Genomic DNA, 16407 nt, shown 5'->3' with positions numbered 1-16407 from the left:
TGTCCCCACTCAGGACCTCATTTTCTCCTCAGTCCACTTTCCCTCTCTGCACTTGCTGCGTAAGGGAAAGAAGAGAAGCTGCACTGACTTCAGCTTGGAGACTGTGGCTTCTTGGCCCAGACAGCCCTCTTTGCCTAGCTGCAGAGCAGGTACCAGTCACTGCCATTCGTCGCACGGGAATATGACAGGAAAAGCCCACATGGCAGGCAGTCACAGCAATACTTCCACAAAGCCGCTAGCCACTCTTGTTAGCTGTTTTCAGTACTCGGTGTTGGCTGAGCACTTCTAGCTCTGCCCCTCTGCTGTTAGGTCAGCCAAGAGACAAGGAAATAAAAATAAGCTCTTTCTAGCACCACCTTCCTCACCAAGAAAGATATGCTTACTCCTCCCCTATCCACGCAAATGCCTCTGTTTGTGTCTTTTGCCTGATGGCTTTCTTCTGGACGGTTTTCTTCTGGACAGTTTTCCAGGCAGCGATTCTGCCACAGCCTCAGGGAGTGGCAGAGCAGGGCTGCCCCACAGGAAGATGAGCTGGAGTGTCTGGAGCCAAGGCGGTGGCCTTCACCAGCCTGGACAGAGTCCTGCAGTGCCTGAGCAGGGCGGGCAGAGCAGGCACTAGTGGTTGGACCCACTGACACACCCAGAGGAGGAGAGGTGATGAACCAGGTTATGAGGTCCACCCAGGGAGTCCGGGCAGGAGCAGCAAGACATGGTGTCGGGAACAGAACTGGAAACACAGGTCCAAAGGTTCACCCAGGAGATGGGGCTGGAGAGAGGAACACCTACGACGTAGCAGGGCAGGGACTGAAGGCCTTGAGCTGAGTTGAAATGGAGCTCCTGCCCCATGGGAAGGGTGAGTAGTTGGGGGCCCCAAGGTAGGCGAGCCAAGGTCATCAAGGCATTAGTGCACTTAGACTCTGGTCCTCCTATGGATCTGAAGTGGCATGTGTGGGGCAAAGTCCTTCCTGACTTGACAGTGGTGTCTCTGCCTCCTCCCCCACTCCCAGTTTTGAAGCTATCCTGGGCACAGTCGAGGCACAGTGTGCCCATGCAGAGGGTGAGGCTACAGCACAGCTCAGCAGCATTGCTAGACTCCAGGAGAAGACGCGCTTGGTCTTGATGTGCAGGGAGGAAATATCCGCGGAGAAAGCATGAGTAGATTGCCAAAGGCTGATACTTCACTGAGGGGATGCTGTTGGATCCCACCATGGATGGGGAGAACTGATGAATGTGTAGATGAGCGGCTGAGGCCCTCAGCCAGCAAGCTGACTTAAAAGAGAGTTTTCAGCAGCTCTGTCAGGATCACAACCGTATCCTGAGCAGAAGAGATTTTTAAAATACTGGGCGTAAAGCAATTTCCTCATCCTGTAAGAATTTTGGAGAGTTGGAGAGGGGCAGGGGGAATTGTCTCAAGGGAAGATAACAAATAAATACCACCCCCAAACTGAAAAATGGTACTTTCGCATTTCAATAACATTGAAAACACGTCTAAGCTGTTTCACACCCTTTCTCTAAACTTTTTTTTTTTTTTTTTTGAGAAGAAAAGCTGCGTCGGGTCCATCTCCTTCTTGCGAATGGCTTTTGCTCTGACAGCTCGACATGTTTCCCGACGGCCAAGCGTTTCTCCGGCATACTTCCCAGCCGGCGTTGTCGGGGAGCATTAACCCTTGATACCTGCACTGCCCTGTGCCCGTCCGTCACAGACCCAACGCACGAATACCCGCACAGAGCAGCCGCCACGCGTGGGCTTCGCTCGCTTTGCCCGTGCTGGACGTGTGCCGTGGCTGGAGCATCCCCGGCTGATGCGCAGGGGAAACCCCTCGTCCCAGGCGAAGCCCCCGGCGGCGCCTCCTCTTCCGCACCGCAGCCGCGGGGCGAGTTGTCGGGGGGAAGCAGCGCGGGTTCCCCACGGACGCCCCACCGGGGCAACACCGGGGCTGCGGCGGGAAGCCCTTTCGCGCAAGCCCGGCGGGCGGGGAAAAGAGCGGGGGGACCGGCGCGGGCGGCTGCGGGGCGGGCAGTCGGCAGGCCCGGGGCGTGGCGTGGGGCCGGCGGCGCCGGGAGGCGTCTCAGTCCCCGCTGCCAGCCGAGGGCGGCCGGCCCCGCGGAGCAGGCGCCCAGCCCGGCCCGCTCCGCGCCGCGCCGCACCGGAGCCGCCGCCGCTGCCGCCGGCCGGCGAGGGCGGCAGCATGAGCGGCGGGCGTAGCGGGCGATCCGCCGTGAAGATGGAGGCGCCGTTCTACCCCGAGGAAGGACTGGAGCTGTTACCCGACTTCGTGCCGCTGCCGGGTTTCGGTACCGCCGGCGGACCCGCAGCCGATGCGGCGGCGGCGGCGGGGCAGAAGCTGCTGCTGGGCGCCGGGAAGAAGCGGGACCTGGCGGCCGCCGCCCCCGCGCCGCTGCCGGGGCCCTTCGCCCTTCGCCCGCCCGCCAGCGCCCGCGGCAGCGCGGCGGCTCTGCGCTTGCTACCGCCGCCGCCGGCCGCCGCCGCCGCCCCGCCGCCGCCCGCCGGCTCCGCGGAGCCGGCGGGCGGCGGCGGGGCGACGGCGGCGGCCCGTGGCGGCCCGGAGGCCGCGCTGGGCTCGGCCGCGGAGCTGCCGCTGCTGAAACTACCGCCGGCCGCCGACCTGGAGCAGCTGCTGATCCAGGGGGGCGCGGGGCTGGCGTCCGGTAGCCCGGGGCCGGCGGCGCCCGGGGCGGGGAGCGGCGGGGCAGCGGCGGCGGGGCCGTTTCTGTACAGGCAGCCGGTGACGCAGGAGCAGGAGGGTTTCGCCGACGGTTTCGTTAAGGCCCTGGCCGACCTGCACAAGCAAAACCAGCTCCTGGCGGCGCCGCCGCTCTCCACGCCGGGACCCTGCTGCACCGCCCGCCCGGGGCCGCCGGGAGCCCCCGCCGCCGCCGACCCGCCGGCCGTCTACACCAACTTGAGCGGCTTTAACCCCGCGGGGCCGCTGAGCCCCTCGGGCAGCGCCTACCCCTCCGCCTCCGCCCCGCCGCCGCCGCCGCCGCCGCCGCCGGGCCTGGCCTTCGGGGCGGCGGGTCTGGGGAGCGGTCGGCTGCCGCCGTCGCGGTCCCTGGAGGAGCCGCAAACGGTGCCCGAGGTGCCGCCGTCGGCGGGCGGGGAAGGCGGCAGCAGCGCGCCGACGCCGCCGTCGCTGTCGCCGCTGGACGCGGAGAGCCAGGAGCGGCTGAAGGCGGAGCGCAAGCGGCTGCGGAACCGCATCGCCGCCTCCAAGTGCCGCCGGCGGAAGCTGGAGCGCATCGCCCGGCTGGAGGAGAAGGTGAAGGCGCTCAAGGGGCAGAACGCCGAGCTGGCCGCCACCGCCAACCTCCTCCGCGCCCAGGTCACCCAGCTGCAGGGCCGCGTCCGCAGCCACCTCTCCTCCGGCTGCCACATCAACGCCGCCGGGCATCCTCCGCCCCCCGCCGCCGCCGCCGCCGCCCAGCCCCGGGAGGCTCCCGCCGAGGCGGCCGCCGCACCGGAGACCAGCGCCTGCTGAGGGGACACCCCCCGCCGGCCCCGGCCCCGAGGCACCGCGGGGCCGAGGTGCTCGCCCGCCGCCGCTCTTCTGTTGTTATTATTATTATTATTATTAATTATTATTATTTATTTGCGCCCGAAGAAGGCGGTTGCAGGAGCCGGGTGTTGCTAAGCGTTTCCCGAGGTCTGTCGATGTTGCACTTAAGCAGCGAGGGTCTCCGTGGGTGGTTTTGGGGCAGGTGGTTGGTGGTGGGTTTTTTTTTTTCCAGTGAAGTACTTGAGGTCTGTAGAGATTTCGGAAAATAAGGAAATTCCTGTTTACAGAAAGATTCAACTTTATTTTCATGGGGGATATTAAAAAGTGTGTTTCCTAATACACCTTACTGAACTGTATAGCAATGGATAAGCTTTTCAAACTTAAAAAGAAAAAAAAAAAGCCAGAATCATACCCTTTTGAAAAGATGTGCGTGTATATATATATATTTAAAACATAATATGGCTATGTATATTTTCTTGGTATTGATAAAGAACTTTTTTTAAAATACTGTCTTTCTCTAGAGCTTTAATTTGCCATTGAGAGTTAAGACAACTACGTGGGTGCTCTTGCACTTAATACGGCTTCGGTTTGAAAATCGAACCCTGGAGGGAAATGATTTTTGTTGTAAATCTTAAGCAGGATGAAATGCATTGCTGACTCAGTCATATGAAAATACTTTTCTAAACTGTATGCTCCATATTTCTTGTGCCAGTGCAAAACTGGGGCATTGATAGTTATTTATTGAAACTTGAACACTTTTGGACGTTGCCTAGACCTTATTTTTCTAGATAACACGTTAGTAGTGGAAATGGTTACTCTGGCAAGAAGAGCTTTACTTTTTTGTCCTTCACTGTGTACATTCCAGTAGTGTTTGCTCTTTGCTTAGTATAGTAACAATTCAGTGCTATACGGAAAAGGGCTCAGATTTGGGGTGGGTTAGCTATAAAGGTGGTAATTCCATTGTACTCTGTTTGAATAAATTGCAGAAATATTGTGGAGAAGTAGATTTATTTTTCAGTAGAAATCTGTATCTTGCTTCTTGGTCTACTTTGTTCTAAAGAAACTTTCTGCAATACTCTAGAGACAGAAAGAGTCAGCGCTAGAATGCGAAACATTTTTCTGGTTGGGAAGAATTGGTGTGATTTATTTCTTTGTCAAGATTTTACTAGTAGAAGAGAATCGCGAAGGGACTATTTCCTCTGATTAGACATAATCCTCAATAAGTTTTTGGAAGCTTTAGATCCCTTGCTTGGCACTACTGCCTACCTTTGCTTCTGCTGCACCCGTGTGTTTTGAGCATAGCCGCTAACGCAGCGCTGTCGAGCCCTGTGGCATGGTGCAGTGGGAAGGGTCTGTCGGAGTGTGACAGTCACCCCACCAGAAGCCCCTCAGTGCAGGGGCTGCGGGCTGGGCCTGCGGCTGGGGGAGGACAGGGCTTCTCCTGAGCAGATCCAGCTGCAGAGTGGGGCCCGCTCCCCTCTTTGAAACTGTGCTAAAAACTCAGAGGCAAATCTTACATGGGGATACGTGTCTGTGCCAGCTGGTGAAAATGGGGGATTGTATGAGGAGCCGAGGGGGCATAGACATCTTTATGTGTACAAGCCATTGCTCAGATCTGTTAAACCCACTCAGGAGCTGTTAAACATCTCTTACTTCTTCTGAAGGCCACACTTGATGCTTTGAAATTCAAGAAGAATGGGATAGACTCACAGTTTTTCTTGCTTTTATTGGGGATACGTGAGTGCTATCTGTTCAGAAAGTTGAGCTGTGGCAGTCAAGTGTGTTGAGGTTTTTCTTTTAGTGCATAGTCATTCCTGGCACACGTGTGAAATGACATGACAATGCATAGTAATTGTGTTATTGTAGCTGAGATGCTCTGAGGATATTTCTTTTCTTAATGCATATGCAAATTAGGTAGAAGCCATATTAATCATTGTATAACTGTTTAATCATGTCACCAGAGCCTTTTTCGGTGGTTGAAATGATTGCCTGTAACAGTACCTTCTGCTGTTAGAAATATTAATGAACAGGTGAAAAACCATTTGGATCTTAAGACAGGTTTAAGGACTTCAGAAAGGCGTTCTGAACCGTACAGCATGCAATCTGTAGCGCTGCCTGTTATATAACAACTGGGTGAAAAAGAAATGTTTTTTACTATGTGGCAGGCATCACCTACCTGCAAGGATGCTGCAAGACTGGAGCAACTGATAAAGACTTCCCCCCACCCCCCGAATTAACACGTTTTCCCTAGTGAGAGAGGTAGCGCTGCCTGGTAAATGCATTGATGTGAGACACTTGGCTTTACTGCATGCGTGGTGAGATGGGGTTTTTTGAAGAAATCCTGGAAAAAATCATAAAAATTACATGGGTTGACACAACTGTTTCAGTTCTTGTATTTGCAAATGAGTGTAGGGCTAGGTAAAGATCTTGCAGTAGGACACAGGACAGTGATAAATGCAGCTGCGCAGTACTTGGTCGTTACTTATTTTACCATTTCGGGTCATAATAAATTAACAATGTAGAAGGAGAAGTGGGTGATCCATAAAACACAGGAAACTCCTGCAATTTCCCTTCCCAGCCAAAGGCAGGGCTATCATGGGCTATAACCTGGCAGGGTTATAATGAGGTCACCCTTTTCAGCATGGTGGTGTTAAAGCTGGAAACCACCACACGTTACCTGTCTCCCATTTGAACTTTCTGCAAGAGCAGTCCTGCGTCCAGCCTCTCAAAGATCTTGTGTGGTAACTTCTTTGGTAGCCTGCTTTATGTTCTAGCTGACATCTGTTAGGTGGTAGAGGTGCTGACAGGCCAGCTCTGTTACCCTGATGACTGATGAGACACTACTAGAGAGGCTGGTGGCTCCAGCTCTCTGCCAGAGGCTACTATTCTGGTAGCAGAGTTGTCAGAAAGAAACCTGTTTTCTGTAGAGTGGCAGGTTACCTTCATGAATACCTTCTTTTGTCTGGTATTTAGGCTAAGACATGGGATGTAACACTGGCATGAGCAAAACCTGAGAATAGTGTGGGTTGGTTGTGTTTTTTTCCCTGTTGGTTCTGCTATAGGTTGCTGCTTCTATAGCAGAGATGTGAGTGGATAGCCCAGCAGTTTAAACCAATATAAAGAGACTCAGCAGTACTTGCCTGCTGCAGCTGTCAGGGTTGGTTGGTACTGTCTTCTGAAGCACATCAGTACTCTGACTTTTACCCCCACAGTGTTCCTAAATCTTTAAATATGGCTTCTTTATCTTGTTCTGCCTCTTCTATTCAGTTTGTTGCAGCATTTTTCATGTCTGTTTCTTTCAGGTTTTGATTTTCTGCCTGAAACTTTGGTCACTGTGAGATCCTAAAAGATAGATACTGGGTAAAAATTTTCCAGACTGTTTATATGTTTTGCATCAATGTAGCTCCTTCTCAGTAACTTCATGCAAGTTGTCTGTATAAGAGTCACTGTAAAAAACAAAATAACAAAAAAAAACAAAAACCAAAACAAAAACAAAAAAACAACCCAAAAAAATCAGTTTATCTTCAGTGGAACCTCAGTGGTTTTTAGTATTTTTCTTCATCCTTCAGAACTGTACCGTGTTTTTTTATACTTCTGCACACTTTTTGCTAGTCCTTACAAAGATTCTGACTGCGTGACTTGATTTGCAGGCTACCCTCATGCCCTTCTGATCTGGTTTTGCATTCCAGGTGCAAACCCATGACAAATAAGCATCCCTCTTTGTTTCTTTGCCCTACGTGTAATGTCTACACTGGAGTTTATGCAGTCCCTTCCTTTGTCTGTTTTGGTTGGTGGATTTGCTCCTGTGCAAATCTTGATTGCTGCTCATCAGCCGATTTAGAATGCACTTGAACCGAGGTCTTGATCTAGATGTAAAGTGCCTTCCTATTTAGGTGCTACAGCACAATAGTTTGATTCGTAAGTGACTTTCATTTCTTTGAATTGTTATCAGATCTTTTCTGTCTTGGGGAGTAGGAGGAGGAGCGTTTGTGGTGAGGGAAGTCTTGTTCACCCCTTCCTTGGGCAGAGGGAGGAGCTCCCGTCAGATCTGCCCCTGCTTGCTGTGAGTGCAGGGGAAGTACTCTGCTACGACTGGGTCAAATGATGCCACTGCTAGAAAAGTTGATTGGTTTACTCCCCGGCATAGAATGGGTAGTGAAATCTGTCACTATCACAAGGTGTCCAGACGGGTCGGGTGGTTGGTGAGTGGTTCTTACTACTTTCACTGTGACTCTGCGTCGAGCCCATTTGTCAGTCTTAGAGAGCAGTTCCCAAAACACAAGTACTTTGCATACTTTGAGAAGTGTAGGTGTTTGGAGGTGATAAGTCCTGAGAGGGGTGATTCTGGTGGTGACATTTTTGTCATGAGTCTTTGATGGAATTGCAAGAAGTAAATACCTCAAAGGATTTGGACACTTCACTGCAGCTCATAAATTACTATTGACTATCATGCACTGTTCAAGATCAAAGGGTGGCCCTACTACAATTCTCTGTTATCTTGGTTCGTGCTTATGTCATTACTGAAGGAAGAGTCATCCTTTTTTGTTCATTTAAATATCTGATCAACCACGTCTCTCTCACCTTTGACAAAGGGATATCTCTTAAATTTAAGCCTTGAGGTATTCTGCAGTTTGCAGCTGTTAAAGTGGAAGTTCTATTTGGTAACTAATTTCTAATCAGTTACATAGCTTGATAATACTTTCCAAATTATTGTATAGTGTTCGGGGGTGTCTAAAGTACAGATGCATGCTATGTCTGAATTACTAGTTATGCTGAAAATAGTGACTTGGCTTCCATAACCTGAGTCTTGGCTGTTTGAATCCAGTACCTTTTGAGAGAAAATTTCTCTATATCTGAAATTAATATGCAAGAACATCCCCCTCCCCAGTCTACTGGTAACATAAGTAATTCTTCAATCCATTTTATGTGTCCTTCTTCTTCTGCAGTGTAAGTTAAAAAAGAAAAAGAGACGAGTTACATTTTTGTTTATTCTTATGTGCAGCTGTAATTGCTGCTGGATAATTTTGCTCTTTCCTTACTTGATTCTCTTAGTTTCTATGTTTAGCAAGTAGACAAATTGGAGTATGGCATATCTGTGTACATACTTGATTTGTACAAAACCACTTCCATTTTCCAAGTATTTTGTTTGCAGTTTTACTGTAACCAAGAATGAGTGTTCAAGAGTTCCTAGGCTGTTTTGACACCCTTCGATTGCTTCACTGTTGTGTGCAGTGAGTGTGCATCTTACAGCAGAGATGGACAGTAAAATTTGTCAGGGATTCACCGTTTTTAACGTTTGGCAAGACCTGTATCAGCAGAAAAAGCCTTGAACAGAAAGCTTTCACAATGCACAATAATGCTGCAAATGTTGACTGATCTTTCTGATGCCACAGACACTTGCTGTGGAGCTGCATCAGGGTTTACTGTACCCTGTGCAGTATGATGAAATGTTCCTGTGTCAAACTGCAGAATCTAAAGTTTCTTATAACGCTGCTAATCTTACTGTGCATGGTGAAACTTTACTGTGAAGGCGTTCATGAATTAAATCTGAATTTATGGAGACTTAGGCCATCACAGTACGTTATTGAAGACAAGAGGTCTTATTAATTCCCAGTTGCTTCTGTCCTGTGTTTCAAATATCTCTCCCTTTTCATCCTGCCTATGAAGTGGCTTGCAGCTGTTTGTGCTGTGAAACCTCTCCCCTAGTGGGTGGTCGTAACTCAGAGGCGGGACAGAAGCAACTTGTGCATGAAGTGGTCGTGTGTGACAAAATAAATGTAGGTTTCTGAAAAACACTGCAACAGTGAGTGCACATGGGGAACCTGCTGTGTCTGTGTGTTGCTAAGAGAGTCTAGAAATGTATACACCTAATTCATAACAAGGGTGGCTTTCTGAGACACCATCTTGTTGACTTGCCACAGGCATTGATCCTTCCCACTTGCTTTAGTCTGGAAGCACTTTTCCTAAGCTATTGCCTACTAGATGGATTACTTCCTGCATCAACACAGTCACAAACCGGATCTCTGCTTGGATGTTGCAACAGTCCACTGCACGTAGGTCAGTCAGGATGCCATGCTCTAGCTGCCTTCACAGGGTCCTGCTGAGGAAACAGTGGTGGGGAGAGGAAGGAAACCAGTCTAGGATGTGTATCTTCACCCCAATGCTGTGTTTTGAAATGCAACTTTCTGTTGAGTAGTCTTGATAAAAGTGTGTCGCTGATGTAAAAGCACTCAGTCGGGGGAGTTGGACTAGATGATCTCCAGAGGTCCCTTCCATCCCCTGTCATTCTGGGATTCTGTAATCTTGGTCGTGTGCCCGCTGGGGACATGAGTTCTTGTGCTGGAGTTCTGGTTTGGGTGGTATCCTCTCCACTCAGTGCCAGCCACTGATATGGGAAAAGCCAGCAAATCTGAACTTTATGAACAAATTCTTCTGAAGCAGACAGATACCCACAAACGCATTTCAAGGTGTTGTGCACGGACACTAGCATGCATAGAGAAGGGCATGGTCAAATGGAGGAACTGTGATTTTCTTAGCTGCAGCAGTACGATGGGTCATCTTCATATCCTTTGGCATGGTCGAGTTCTCCCGGAAGAAAACTAAGCTGTAATTCTGTGGGTGATAGCAAGGTGATTTTTCAGACTTCCAGTCAAATTGGAGGACTGTCAAATCCTGCAATACTAAATTAATATGAAAAGATCATTTATTTTAAAGTCACATTTAGCCTTAACGTAATCTGAAGTGCTGTAGTTCATATGTAGTTATTTGCTGCAAAGTGAAGGGAAGGTTATTATAAATAATGTTTGCAAGGGAGTCACCCTAAATAATTACTTACCTGCTGTTTGCGTTTTTGTCTGTTACCTAAAAAGTCTGTATCCATAGTGTGGCTAGCTGTAAATTGAGCTTTGCTCTGAATTTCTAGTACTAGTAATTAACATGGTCTGCAATAGTTTAAGGAGTATGTGTGCTGGCTAAATGGCTTTTCGGGAGGAATTATGATTTCTGTAGGAATGCTTTGGAGTGATGGTTGACTATGAAGCCTTGCTAACACACGGAGATAATAGATATGACCAGTTCACTGTGCACTAATACACTGCTAGGTTGTGATATTTAGCACACTGCTGATAAGATTTACTTCTACTCTTACTTATTGGTTAAGAACTAGTTCAGGGTGGAATTGTAAGCCACCTAAATAAGGTCCACACAGTCTGGAGAGCTGTGTCACTGGAGATCAATAACAGACCCTCCATCCAGTCCCAGAAAAAAATATTTTTGGTTGCAGTCTTTCTTTGTTTTCATTTTGGTTTTGCAAGTTTGGTTACTTTTCTATATTAAGTCCTGTTTCACTCTTCCCTTGAAATTTGTTTAAATAAATTTGAAAACCTTTCTGCTGAGTACCTTGAAGCATCTCTTGCAACTGTTCAGTTACAATCAGCGAGATTGTGGTATTACTTCTGTCATAGACGGAGAAAGCTGAAGCTGTTAAAAGTCAGGGTTCTCGCTGCAACCCTGTTCTCAGACCATGGACTGAACATTTGAAAAATCATAACCAGCAGCTTGAACTCTGCAGAACTGTTTGATACCATTTTCTTGTCCTTTGCAGAAAGCTTCCCACCGCCCTGAGGGATGTGTGGCCCTCCTGCACGACGTGGAAAATTGACCTTTAAGAACGAACAGCCTTTAAAAAAAAGGCTCATAAAGATAGTCTTGTGGTTCACACTGAGTCTTTTGAAGGATAACATGTTGAGCTTGAGAACTTTTCCCACACCTCTGTTTTTATAAATCTCCAGATTTTCATGTAATGTAGGACACGAGCAATGTGGTGGCATAGAATAAAAGTAATGGACTGTTCCAGAGAGCATAGTTAGGATACCCTTCTTCCTTTTCCCGAGTAATTGCTAGGGAAAGATACTGTTATAAAACTCAGCCTTCTTAATGAATAGAGCTAGAGGTTGAACTCTTGTTTTTTCCAGCTTTTACCATTCTGTCTTTTAATATTCATGGAATGGTGACAGAAATAGTGGGAATGCACCGACTACTGGGGAGTTAAATAATCTTGATATATATAATATGTCACATAAACTACAGCCATAAGTAGCTAGGACACCTATTCTGTTTACAGTCGGCAAGATGACACCTTCAGAACAGAGATTCCTAAAATGGTGGCTAAGCTTCATTACCAGTCCAAAGTATTTTGTGCCAGTTACTCAAATGTTAGTGTAAATCCTTCGAATGTTTGAAAGTCTTTCTGGGCACACTGTAACTGAAATCACAGCACAAGCTGGTATGTCTGTGGTATCTTTGTGGTATGTTACCACTTTCCCAGCAGGCTAAAAGTGTCTAATAAAAGTATACTTTTTTATTCCTTTCTCTATGCTGATAGTTAGAGATGATAGTTGGAGGAAGCAGCAACAGTAAGAAAAAAAAAATCCAACAAAGAAATAAAATTTCTCTCCAATACAGTATTTAATGGTAATATTTGTTGTATGTTTAAGTGGCAGAGAATTAAGACTGATCTTCAGAATGCTTTTTAGCTTATTTTTTTTTGTTATGACTGCTTTAGTATCTTCTAAACTTCTCTTCTTTGGAAACTGTGCCCCTCCCTATTTGGCCTGATGACTGGTAATTTCACACTTATTTATTTAAAGCCATGGCAACCACCATACTGAAATGTCATCAAATAAAGTCCAGGTCTGAATGCTGACTGATGATGCAAAGGTCTGCTCTCTAATAAAATGTGGCCCGTGAAGGACGAGCTCCAAAAGACAGCTACGCCCTGTCTTCCAGCATTTGCTCTAATTTCAAGGCTTTCCCATGTGGTGTTGCTCAACATGTAGCAAAACAAGTTCTTGCGAGCCCCTTGAGCATTCCTCCGCATGTAACAGATTAGATATTCAGGCATCGTTAATATTTTCCTTCTCCCCCCTCCCCCCCCAAAACAAAACAAAACAAAACAAAAAACAAAACAAACAAAAAAAAACCAAACAAAAAAACAACCAACCCAAACCTGGAACAAAAGATGCAACACAAGCAAATCTCGGAGAATTGTTTCACTTTGTTGCAAAGCACTATTTGTTAATTACAGAGACACTTAGCGCAGTTCTGACATGCGAGCCATCAGCGTAAACACTTCCTTGCACCAGTGATTTTGCTTGGGTTGCGCGTAGCTACTTTGTAGGGGACAAAGGGGAGGGAATAAGTGTTGCAATATAGTATTGTGCAATTCCTGGCTTTCAAACTGAAAATGATGAGCAAGTCTGCATAGGCCTCTCACCCACGAAAATTTGGCCACTGATTCTTGCCACTCCCCCTCTTCTTAATTAGGAATGGGTCTACTGCGTTCTTAAGGTCAGAAGGAGAGAAGGGTAGAGATCTTCAGAGCAGGCAGTGTCACGGCTGTTGTGCTGTGAAAGGCCCCGAGGCTCCTAGTCCTTAAAACTCATGTTAATCTCCTAGATTACCTCTGGTCTGTGATCTTTGAAGGTAATCCTTAGGCTCCGTATGCAGGGTTTTACCAGGAAAGGCGGCTGGGTCTGTATTGCTGAATAAGTCTCACTGGCTTCATCTTTCCAAGTTTTTCAGTCTGTGGAGTTGTAGGATGTTGTTCCAGGGCAGTTTCTCTTTCCTGGAGTGGCTCATCTAAGGCTGGCTTGTTCTTCCCGCAGTTTCTGCCTAGACTGAAAATCCTTCTGAGGTTTAGGAGACCATACGTGTGCCTTCGCTGTGTGGTGTTCACGATGGCTAATATGGTATCACTCAGACCCTCTGAGAAAGGAGCAGCTCTGGGTAGGTGCAGACTGGGAAAGATGAAATCCATCATTCTTTGAGCCATGTGTCTTTGCATCTGTTGAGCAGAGCAACTAACTCCCACCAGCTAGAAAGGAGAGAGCTCTTGGGCAATAGGACCCAGTTTTGAAAGCGTACAGTGCTTTTTGGTGCCTGGTTCTTGCTGAACTTCAGCAATGCAGAAAATGCCTCATGCCCTGCAGAATCGTGAGCCTTGCAATATTGTGGGCTGGGGCTGCTGCTAGGATCACGCAAGTCCAGTGGTCCTCATTGGGATTACAGTTGTGCCACATGCTGATCAACGGACCAAAGGGACCTCCTGAAAAGGAGAAGCAGCCCCAGCCACGAGCATCCCCAAGCTCTCTTTTTGTCCAAAAGGAGAAGTGTGAGCAAACTGCCACTTCCTACAGCTCTGAAATCCAAACTGGTCCTTCCCAGGGCTTCAGGCATGGCGCTGAAACTTTCTTGTTCAGGAAAGCTGTTCAAAACGAAAGGTGGAGACAGAGCAGTTCAGATTTGGCTTTACTCTTCCAGCAGCTTACGTGCAACTAGTCGGTGGGTGGTTGTCTGCCTACATCCTTTCCTGGGTTCTTGTAAGTTGGGTTTACGTGTACCTTCTTATTCTGCCTTATTAAATTAGCTGGCACAGAGGAAGCCTCTGAGAAACCCTTTCAAAATCTCTGCTTTAGGAAGAATTTAAAGAAATTACAGTATTTGAATAGATTAAAAAAAACCCAATACAAACAAAACAAAAAACCAAACAGCAAAACAAATGACTTTGTATGGAGACAGAAATACTTCCCCTTTTTTTTGAACCTGATTATTTTTAGGAACTCTTCAAACAGGTGTGCTGGCAAGGATGTTGCACACAGGCGGAGGTAATAATAATGAAACAAAATTCAGTAGCTACTCATTTGCTGGATTTGGTCAGGAGAGGTTTATCAAGGACACTTCTGACAGCTTTTTTTCTGATGCGGTGATATTTTTTTTATGCAAACAGAAGCTACAGGGCTTAATAATATACAACTGAGGATTATGTCCATTGTAATTTTTTTATTTACTTTTACAAACTATGTAGTATTATATCTAAAATACTTATTTCTGAGACAAAGTGGACATTAGTTGGCATCTTGCACTTGATTAAATGTAAAACATTTTCTTAATTTAGTGATGTGTTTAGAAGAATACTGTAACTTACTAAATATACAACGGTGATAACTGTGTTTACAATAATTTTCCAGTTCCTACTGTTCAGTGGTAGCCAACTTGTTTAAGAATTAAAAGTAAGGCATACTGCGATTGGCAATCTTGGAAAAATTAACACAATGCTGCTACCACTAAATACTGTGGGATGGCTACCATGGGTTTAAATGGTAGCAGAATTGTATTTCAAGCCTCTGTCTTAAGTACTTACGACTAAAAGGCGACTTGCCTTGTGCTCATTTATGTATCCTTTTGTGTAGTACATCGGTTAGAAACCTGTTAATGATTGATTTGTAACACTAGGACCTTTATGGAGATCACAGTGGAATTTTTGTTTGTTTTTTGTTTGTTTCTGAACAGACACTTAGACATTTTGGAATGTATAACATTGATCCTTGTGCTGGAATTGTTTACATGCAAAAAGGTATTTATGATTTTTTGCAAACTGCAATGTGCAATTTTGTACATGTGTTTTAAACTAAAGAGTTTATAAGGAAGATATTGTATGTACAGTACTTGGACATGAGTATTTCTTTGATATAAATATCTAGAGGAAAATTAAAACTGCTTTATATTCATATTTTTGGCTGTGTTTTCATTATTTCAGCAAGAAATTTAAAAGTCAGCTTAAGGTATTGTTGTCGTTTGGTTGGAAAATCCAAGAAGAATTTGTTGATCTGGGCTTTTTTAAAAATATTTTTACTCATGCTTAATGTGCTGCTGCTTTCGATTGTATCAACGTTTTGAAGTGCAAGGAAGGAAGAATTTCTTCTTGTAAAAAAGCTGTTCTTCAGGATAACTTCCCTATATGCTAGAGCAGATGCAACTCAAAAAAGTAAACTTTTGAAAAGGGCAAAAGAGAAGAGGAAGTCCAGCTCTGGTGACATCAGATTTCAGGCCATTACTAAGGAAAAACTGACTGGAGTCATCAGCACTGTGGGATGGGACTCCAGTTGCCCATGTCGGGACTTTTCTGTTTCAGCAGAATGAGCGATGGCAAAAACTTTTTGCCATTTATACTGGTCTGAAGCCACATCTGGAGCTAATCTGTTGAATAAGGCAACTCTTTTTCTTCCCCGTGATCATTCTTATGCCCGTTGCGACATCTTGACATACTCCCAAAGGAGAGCTACTCAGTAAACATTGCCACGTGCTAAAAACACTTCTGAAGTCCCACTTGAAAGCTCCCCTGCTCTGGGAAGGCAGCCCTGCCTTCCGGATACGTCCTTCCAAACTGAGAGGCAAGGGGAAGGACTGAGTGCCAAGCGCCACCAAGAATGCTCCGAGGATGCCAAGTTTCAAGTGAAGAGCCGAGAAGCGGGGCAGCACTGGTGGCGTTGGTTACACCGGCTCAGACCCCAGCGCACGGCTGGACCCCTGGCTTGCTCCCTAGAGGTGCGTGGGTTCTAGATCTGACACTGAATCCATGGTAGAGGGACGGGGTTCTTCTGGTGTGAGGTATGAAAGCTAAGATTTCAGAAGCATGCAGAAGTTGGGGGGTGGTGGTGAAAAGGAAGCTGTGAGCACACTGTCGTTCAAGCTGTTGTACGTTGGCACTTACAGTGCATGACCGCATAATCAGTTTGGGGTGGGACTACTGTGACTTATAAATGTGAGCCATGCCTCCTTCAGTGCTCTGGGAGTTACTTAATGCTTTTTAATCTCCACATCGTGCATGACTGCGGGCTGTGTTTCACACATGCGAGGCAGACCACTCCTTTGCAGATTTCCACTCCACTCTAATACAGATTTCTTCCTGGGAGAGTCTGCAGCTCTCTTGCAATAATCTTGATGCTTTCCAAATTAAATACAGAGGGAAGGCAGAACAACAGGATGGTGAGAGCCTTTAACGCTTTGATAGATGCTTGAGGGTATTGTTGCTAATTTTGGATGTCAATTT

The 16407-nt window shown here is 46.9% G+C and overlaps 1 protein-coding gene across 1 annotated transcript; it reads left to right on the top strand.

Moving 5' to 3' along the window:
* The first annotated feature begins 2189 nt into the window (after positions 1 to 2189).
* Positions 2190 to 15069, top strand: LOC134508692 (transcription factor JunD-like). The gene is made up of 2 exons (XM_063320613.1): positions 2190 to 2442; positions 2524 to 15069. Exons 1-2 carry the CDS (start codon positions 2190 to 2192, stop codon positions 3498 to 3500), a joined length of 1230 nt encoding a protein of 409 aa, XP_063176683.1. The 3' UTR covers positions 3501 to 15069.
* The last annotated feature ends 1338 nt before the right edge of the window (positions 15070 to 16407 follow it).

Source organism: Chroicocephalus ridibundus, chromosome Z (assembly GCF_963924245.1).
Source record: "Chroicocephalus ridibundus chromosome Z, bChrRid1.1, whole genome shotgun sequence".
NCBI classification, from domain to species: domain Eukaryota; kingdom Metazoa; phylum Chordata; class Aves; order Charadriiformes; family Laridae; genus Chroicocephalus; species Chroicocephalus ridibundus.
Note: the sequence above shows the minus strand (reverse complement) of the source record. Positions and strands in the feature narration are given on the sequence as shown.